General features: G+C 51.8%; 1 protein-coding gene across 1 annotated transcript; it reads left to right on the top strand.

Annotated features, from left to right (window-relative positions):
- Window positions 1-1,126: 1,126 nt before the first annotated feature.
- Window positions 1,127-4,335, top strand: LOC311115603 (synaptogyrin-3-like; the record flags this gene model as incomplete). Its single annotated transcript, XM_084190763.1, has 4 exons — window positions 1,127-1,228; window positions 2,154-2,388; window positions 2,553-2,698; window positions 4,117-4,335. The coding sequence occupies 4 exons, from the start codon at window positions 1,127-1,129 to the stop codon at window positions 4,333-4,335; spliced, it is 702 nt and encodes a 233-aa protein (XP_084046889.1).
- Window positions 4,336-8,960: the final 4,625 nt, after the last annotated feature.

Here is an 8,960-nt window from a genome sequence, read left to right as displayed (position 1 = left end):
ACAGAGTCCAGACCTCCTTCCTCCTATAGCTCCTCAACAGATGTATAGTCCAGACCTCCTTCCTCCTATAGCTCCTCAACAGATGTATAGTCCAGACCTCCTTCCTCCTATAGCTCCTCAACAGATGTATAGTCCAGACCTCCTTCCTCCTATAGCTCCTCAACAGATGTATAGTCCAGACCTCCTTCCTCCTATAGCTCCTCAACAGAGTCCAGACCTCCTTCCTCCTATAGCTCCTCAACAGAGTCCAGACCTCCTTCCTCCTATAGCTCCTCAACAGATGTATAGTCCAGACCTCCTTCCTCCTATAGCTCCTCAACAGATGTATAGTCCAGACCTCCTTCCTCCTATAGCTCCTCAACAGAGTCCAGACCTCCTTCCTCCTATAGCTCCTCAACAGATGTATAGTCCAGACCTCCTTCCTCCTATAGCTCCTCAACAGATGTATAGTCCAGACCTCCTTCCTCCTATAGCTCCTCAACAGATGTATAGTCCAGACCTCCTTCCTCCTATAGCTCCTCAACAGATGTATAGTCCAGACCTCCTTCCTCCTATAGCTCCTCAACAGAGTCCAGACCTCCTTCCTCCTATAGCTCCTCAACAGATGTATAGTCCAGACCTCCTTCCTCCTATAGCTCCTCAACAGATGTATAGTCCAGACCTCCTTCCTCCTATAGCTCCTCAACAGAGTCCAGACCTCCTTCCTCCTATAGCTCCTCAACAGATGTATAGTCCAGACCTCCTTCCTCCTATAGCTCCTCAACAGATGTATAGTCCAGACCTCCTTCCTCCTATAGCTCCTCAACAGATGTATAGTCCAGACCTCCTTCCTCCTATAGCTCCTCAACAGATGTATAGTCCAGACCTCCTTCCTCCTATAGCTCCTCAACAGATGTATAGTCCAGACCTCCTTCCTCCTGTAGCTCCTCAACAGTAGATGCTACCGCTGTGTTGACGTCACAGCAGCCCTGTGCGTATTCCCGCTAGGTCTAGCACGCCCCCGCACAGTAGCAGCGTGCACGTCGTGTGCGCGCAGGACCCTTCGCTACACCACAAGACAGTACCAAACCGAGCCTGGAGCCTGACGCAAGGTAGCGCACCCAGAGAACAGAGAGAGAGAGAGAAGATGGACGGAGTGGGATCGTTCGGAGCGGGCCTTGCGGGTGCTGTCTTCGACCCGGTTTCCTTCATCAAGCAGCCGACCACCATCCTCAGGGTCCTGTCCTGGGTAAGAGACCGACAGAGCACGGGAGTCTGTCGGGGCGTCCTCCGTGGCGGGGGCGGGGGGGGGGATCGCTCCGTGGAGCACCACAGATAGAGGCTGGAAACGGCAGTAAGCTAATAGATGGGCGGGGTCCGATGGGAGACGGAGGCTGTCGAATAACGGTCCACCCTGTTCAGATTAGATCCATGATTTAGACCTCATGTCGTTTTCTAAAACAGATCTGAAATAATGTCAAAATGGATGTGGCGGTAAAATGTATTGAATTAGGTAGCTAGGATGATAACGGGCTGGTTAGACTGTTGCGTTTAGATACATGTATCTTTATCATGTCTATCTCTAGGCCTAAAGCGTTATCTAGATCACATTATTATTATTATTATTATAGTCTGTGTGTCGCCATGTGTTTGAGATATGGAACATTCCACCGCCCCTATCGTGGCGTCTCATCCCCTCTCTCTATTCGCCAGGCCGATCATTCCCCCGGTGGTTGTCGTTATAGTGACGCGGTAGTTTTACTACAGAGGGAAGAGTGTGTGATCTACAGGGCAGTGAAAAGGGGATTTGCCCCCTTTCTGATTTTCTCTATTTGCGCATATTATTTTTTTTTTAACTGAATGTTATCAGATCTTACATTGGTCCTCCGTAGCTCAGCTGGTAGAGCGCGGCGCTTGTAATGCCAGGGTAGTGGGTTCGATCCCCGGGACCACCCATACGTAAAAATGAATGCGCCCATGACTGTAAGTCGCTTTGGATAAAAGCGTCTGCTAAATGGCATATTATCTTCAATCAAAACCTATTAGATTAAAGGGAACCTGAGTTTACAAATAACAAATAAATGTTATACCTCTCTTATGTAATTAATAAAATGAAATAAGTATGTAATTGTTGTTATTGGTTGGCTCAGGTGCATCTCCTCTCCTCTCCTCAGGTTTTCTCCCTGGTGGTGTTTGCCTCGATAGTGAATGAAGGCTACGTGAACCTGGGTAGTGAACGTCTCCACTGCGTGTTCAATAAGAACGGGGATGCGTGTAACTACGGAGTGTTCTGTGGTGTAGGGGGCTTGTTGCTGTGCTCCTTCTTCTTCCTGGTGGATGTCAAGTTTCAGCAGATCAGCTCTATTAAAGACAGGAAGAAGGTTGTGATGCTGGAGGTCGGTGTTTCAGGTAGGCTACAACACTCATACAAAACTGACATTTACTTTTTATTTCAATGAAAGTTGGAGGAAAATGTCAACCTTGTGTGTGTGCTGTGATTGGTTGGCTGTCTGACTGCGTTCTGTGATTGGTTGGCTGTCCTCTGACTGCGTTCTGTGATTGGTTGTTTTCAGGTTTCTGGACGTTCCTGTGGTTTGTGAGTTTCTGTTTCCTGACCAATCAGTGGTCTAGGACCGCCCCCGAGGACCTGCCACTCAACCAGGGGGCGGACGCAGCCAGGGCCTCTATAACCTTCTCATTCTTCTCCGTCCTCACCTGGGTACGAACACACACACACACACACACACACACACACACACACACACACACACACACACACACTTCTCCGTCCTCACCTGGGTACGAACACACACACACAGTCTTCTCCATCCTCACCTGGGTATGAACACACACACACACACACACACACACACACACACACACACACACACTTCTCCGTCCTCACCTGGGTACGAACACACACACACAGTCTTCTCCATCCTCACCTGGGTATGAACACACACACACAGTCTTCTCCATCCTCAGTCATCTCCATCCTCACCTGGGTATTCACACTCACACACAGTCTTCTCCATCCTCAGTCATCTCCGTCCTCACCTGGGTCCATACAGACCCCCTATAGCAGCTCCAGGGCCACTGCACTGTGGCATTCTACAACTACAAATACCTAGGTGTCTGGTTAGACTGTAAACTCTCCTTCCAGACTCACATAAAGAATCTCCAATCCAAAGTTAAATCTAGAATCGGCTTCCTATTTCGCAACAAAGCCTCCTTCACTCATGCTGCCAAACATGCCCTCGTAAAACTGACTATCCTACCGATCCTTGACTTCGGCGATGTCATTTACAAAATAGCCTCCAACACTCTACTCAGCAAATTGGATGTAGTCTATCACAGTGCCATCCGTTTTGTCTCCAAAGCCCCATACACTACCCACCACTGTGACCTGTACGCTCTTGTTGGCTGGTCCTCACTACATATTCGTCGCCCAACCCACTGGCTCCAGGCCATCTATAAATCACTGCTAGGCAAATCCCCGCCTTATCTTAGCTCATTGGTCACCATAGCAGCACCCACCCGTAGTCTGCGCTCCAGCAGGTATATCTCACTGGTCATCCCCAAAGCCAACACCTCCTTTGGCCGCCATTCCTTCCAGTTCTCTGCTGCCAATGACTGGAACGAACTGCAAAAATCTCTGAAGCTGGAGACTCTTATCTCCCTCAATAACTTTAAGCATCAGTTGTCGGAGCAGCTTACCGATCACTGCACCTGTACACAGCCCATCTGAAATTAGCCCACCCAACTACCTCATCCCCATATTGTTATTTATTTTGCTCTTTTGCAACCCAGTATCTCTATTTGCACATAATCTCTTGCACATCTAGCATTCCAGTGTTAATACTAAATTGTAATTATTCTGCACTATAGCCTATTTATTGCCTTACCTCCATAACTTGCTACATTTGCACACACTGTATATATATTTCCTGTTGTATTTCTGACTTTATGTTTTGTTTTACCCCATATGTAACTCTGTTGTTTTTATCGCACTGCTTTGCTTTATCTTGGCCAGGTCGCAGTTGTAAATGAGAACCTGTTCTCAACTGGCTTACCTGGTTAAATAAAGGTGAAATAAAAAAATAAATAAAAAAATTCTCCTTCTTCCTCTTCTTCCAGGCTGGTCTGACGGTTCGTGCAGTCCAGAAGTATCTCCTGGGAACAGACATGACCCTCTTCACCACGGACCATCTGGACGGAGTCGCCCCGGTAACGCCATACCTCCCCCCCACCACCACCACCGGGGGCGCCATCGAGCCCAGCGACAACTACCAGAGCCCCCCGTTCACTGAGGGGCTAGATGACCCTGCACCCACATACCAGGTCCCCATATATTAGTGTCACCTCCCTCTCCTACTAGTCCCTCCCTCTCCTACTAGACCCTCCCTCTCCTACTAGTCCCTCCCTCTCCTACTAGTCCCTCCCTGTCCCCACCTCTCTGTCCCCACATACCAGGTCCCCATATATTAGTGTCACCTCCCTCTCCTACTAGTCCCTCCCTGTCCTACTAGTCCCTCCCTCTCCTACTAGTCCCTCCCTGTCCTACTAGTCCCTCCCTCTCCTACTAGTCCCTCCCTGTCCTACTAGTCCCTCCCTCTCCTACTAGTCCCTCCCTGTCCTACTAGTCCCTCCCTCTCCCACTAGTCCCTCCCTCTCCTACTAGTCCCTCCCTGTCCTACTAGTCCCTCCCTCTCCTACTAGTCCCTCCCTGTCCTACTAGTCCCTCCCTCTCCTACTAGTCCCTCCCTGTCCTACTAGTCCCTCCCTCTCCTACTAGTCCCTCCCTGTCCTACTAGTCCCTCCCTCTCCTACTAGTCCCTCCCTCTCCTACTAGTCCCTCCCTGTCCCCACCTCTCTGTCCCCACATACCAGGTCCCCATATATTAGTGTCACCTCCCTCTCCTACTAGTCCCTCCCTGTCCTACTAGTCCCTCCCTCTCCTACTAGTCCCTCCCTCTCCTACTAGTCCCTCCCTCTCCTACTAGTCCCTCCCTCTCCTACTAGTCCCTCCCTCTCCTACTAGTCCCTCCCTGTCCTACTAGTCCCTCCCTCTCCCACTAGTCCCTCCCTCTCCTACTAGTCCCTCCCTCTCCTACTAGTCCCTCCCTCTCCTACTAGTCCCTCCCTCTCCTACTAGTCCCTCCCTCTCCTACTAGTCCCTCCCTCTCCTACTAGTCCCTCCCTGTCCTACTAGTCCCTCCCTGTCCCACTAGTCCCTCCCTCTCCTACTAGTCCCTCCCTGTCCTACTAGTCCCTCCCTGTCCTACTAGTCCCTCCCTGTCCTACTAGTCCCTCCCTCTCCTACTAGTCCCTCCCTGTCCCACTAGTCCCTCCCTGTCCTACTAGTCCCTCCCTCTCCTACTAGTCCCTCCCTCTCCTACTAGTCCCTCCCTCTCCTACTAGTCCCTCCCTGTCCTACTAGTCCCTCCCTCTCCTACTAGTCCCTCCCTGTCCTACTAGTCCCTCCCTCTCCTACTAGTCCCTCCCTGTCCTACTAGTCCCTCCCTGTCCTACTAGTCCCTCCCTCTCCTACTAGTCCCTCCCTCTCCTACTAGTCCCTCCCTCTCCTACTAGTCCCTCCCTCTCCTACTAGTCCCTCCCTGTCCTACTAGTCCCTCCCTCTCCTACTAGTCCCTCCCTCTCCTACTAGTCCCTCCCTCTCCTACTAGTCCCTCCCTCTCCTACTAGTCCCTCCCTGTCCTACTAGTCCCTCCCTCTCCTACTAGTCCCTCCCTCTCCTACTAGTCCCTCCCTCTCCTACTAGTTCCTCCCTCTCCTACTAGTCCCTCCCTCTCCTACTAGTCCCTCCCTCTCCTACTAGTCCCTCCCTGTCCTACTAGTCCCTCCCTCTCCTACTAGTCCCTCCCTCTCCTACTAGTCCCTCCCTCTCCTACTAGTCCCTCCCTGTCCTACTAGTCCCTCCCTCTCCTACTAGTCCCTCCCTCTCCTACTAGTCCCTCCCTCTCCCACTAGTCCCTCTCTGTCCTACTAGTCCCTCCCTCTCCTACTAGTCCCTCCCTGTCCTACTAGTCCCTCCCTCTCCTACTAGTCCCTCCCTGTCCTACTAGTCCCTCTCTGTCCCTCCCTGTCCCCACCTCTCTGTCCCCACATACCAGGTCCTATCCACTAGAGAACATAGTGCTGGAAGTGCCGGAGGGGACCTAGTTCCATGGACAGTACCTCCATGGTGATGTTTTGAAGGGGATGTCCTGTTCTTGGGTCAGGTGTGCTATCTGCATGTTCTGTGAGACTGACTAAGTGCCAAACTGTCCTGTGTGTCTTGACAGTGACCTGGAGATAGTAGCTTTCACCACTATGATGTTAACGTGACCAAGTGCAATATCTCCCTCCGTCCAGTAGCTAGTCTGCAGACCAGTCATCCACTATTCCCTATGTAGTGGATTACTGATGGCCAGCTGAGCCTTACCACCAGTGTACTATGGAAGGTAATAGTGGTTTCAGATGTTCCCATAACTAGTGTGCGCAAACATCACAGAAGATTTTGAATGAATCTGGCTTGTTTATGTTTACGTTCTAGAAGCTGTTTGTTTACATTCTAGAAGCTGTTTGTTTACATTCTAGAAGCTGTATGTTTACATTCTAGAAGCTGTTTGTTTACATTCTAGAAGCTGTTTGTTTACATTCTAGAATCTTTTCCCTGTTTATTTTCTAGAAGCTGTTTATTTACATTCTATAAGCTGTTTGTTTACATTTAGAAGCAGTTTGTTTACATTCTAGAATCTTTTCATGTTTATTTTCTAGAAGCTGTTTGTTTATGTTCTAGAAGCTGTTTGTTTACATTTAGAAGCTGTTTGTTTACATTCTAGAAGCTGTTTGTTCCCATTCTGGAAGCTGCCAAACTGCCCTGCTAGTTGCCTTCCTTCGTAGAGTATGAGTCAATCAGCTACCCAGAGATAAACTAGAAATACCATGATGACTCTCTATTACTGCATATACCCTGGGTCTGGGTCTCTCTAGATCTGATTATCTGCTCTGTGGAATACAACCCTGACCATTGTTACCATGGTGACAACTCACTCACACACACTCACTAGCAACCCTCACTGCCCAGTGTGTGTGTGTGTGTGTGCGTTGGTATTTGTTGTTTCAGGTCTGAAGAAAAAGAAAGACAAGTAAAGCGTTCTTCTGTTGGTGGTGTTTGAGTAGAGGTGTTCTACAGAGACAGTCTGAACCAGTCTGAACCAGCCTGTCTCACCATCTTGTACAGTGTCTCTAGGTGAAGGCCGGACATTATTTAACTGTCTGTATTGACAGTCATATTGTATATTATATTAGAATCTAAGAGGTCTTGTGTTTGTTGAATATAATGCTGAATATAACTGACCTCCAGAAAGCCTGGTCTGTCGTGCACTCTGCTCCCTGTAACACTAGCGGTGTAACAGCGCCCCCTAGGGACTCTGCTCCCTGTAACACCAGCGGTGTAACAGCGCCCCCTAGGGACCGTGCACTCTGCTCCCTGTACCACTAGCGGTGTAACAGCGCCCCCTAGGGACCGTGCACTCTGCTCCCTGTACCACTAGCGGTGTAACAGCGCCCCCTAGGGACCGTGCACTCTGCTCCCTGTACCACTAGCGGTGTAACAGCGCCCCCTAGGGACTCTGCACTCTGCTCCCTGTACCACTAGCGGTGTAACAGCGCCCCCTAGGGACTCTGCACTCTGCTCCCTGTACCACTAGCGGTGTAACAGCGCCCCCTAGGGACTCTGCACTCTGCTCCCTGTACCACTAGCGGTGTAACAGCGCCCCCTAGGGACCGTGCACTCTGCTCCCTGTACCACCAGCGGTGTAACAGCGCCCCCTAGGGACTGTGCACTCTGCTCCCTGTAACACCAGCGGTGTAACAGCGCCCCCTAGGGACCGTGCACTCTGCTCCCTGTAACACTAGCGGTGTAACAGCGCCCCCTAGGGACTCTGCACTCTGCTCCCTATACCACCAGCGGTGTAACAGCGCCCCCTAGGGACTCTGCACTCTGCTCCCTGTACCACTAGCGGTGTAACAGCGCCCCCTAGGGACTGTGCACTCTGCTCCCTGTACCACTAGCGGTGTAACAGCGCCCCCTAGGGACCGTGCACTCTGCTCCCTGTAACACTAGCGGTGTAACAGCGCCCCCTAGGGACCGTGCACTCTGCTCCCTGTACCACCAGCGGTGTAACAGCGCCCCCTAGGGACTCTGCTCCCTGTACCACCAGCGGTGTAACAGCGCCCCCTAGGGACTCTGCTCCCTGTACCACTAGCGGTGTAACAGCGCCCCCTAGGGACTCTGCTCCCTGTACCACTAGCGGTGTAACAGCGCCCCCTAGGGACCGTGCACTCTGCTCCCTGTACCACTAGCGGTGTAACAGCGCCCCCTAGGGACTCTGCACTCTGCTCCCTGTAACACCAGCTGTGTAACAGCGCCCCCTAGGGACTCTGCACTCTGCTCCCTGTACCACTAGCGGTGTAACAGCGCCCCCTAGGGACTCTGCTCCCTGTACCACTAGCGGTGTAACAGCGCCCCCTAGGGACTCTGCTCCCTGTACCACTAGCGGTGTAACAGCGCCCCCTAGGGACTCTGCTCCCTGTACCACTAGCGGTGTAACAGCGCCCCCTAGGGTCTCTGCTCCCTGTACCACTAGCGGTGTAACAGCGCCCCCTAGGGACTCTGCTCCCTGTACCACTAGCGGTGTAACAGCGCCCCCTAGGGACCGTGCACTCTGCTCCCTGTAACACTAGCGGTGTAACAGCGCCCCCTAGGGACTCTGCACTCTGCTCCCTATACCACCAGCGGTGTAACAGCGCCCCCTAGGGACTCTGCTCCCTGTACCACCAGCGGTGTAACAGCGCCCCCTAGGGACTCTGCTCCCTGTACCACCAGCGGTGTAACAGCGCCCCCTAGGGACTCTGCTCCCTGTACCACTAGCGGTGTAACAGCGCCCCCTAGGGACTCTGCTCCCTGTACCACT

The sequence above is a fragment of the Coregonus lavaretus genome, assembly GCF_964263955.1.
Source record: "Coregonus lavaretus genome assembly, contig: HAP1_SCAFFOLD_145, whole genome shotgun sequence".
NCBI lineage: Eukaryota > Metazoa > Chordata > Actinopteri > Salmoniformes > Salmonidae > Coregonus > Coregonus lavaretus.
The sequence above is the reverse complement of the archived record's forward strand: the minus strand, read 5'-3'. Positions and strand labels throughout refer to the sequence as shown.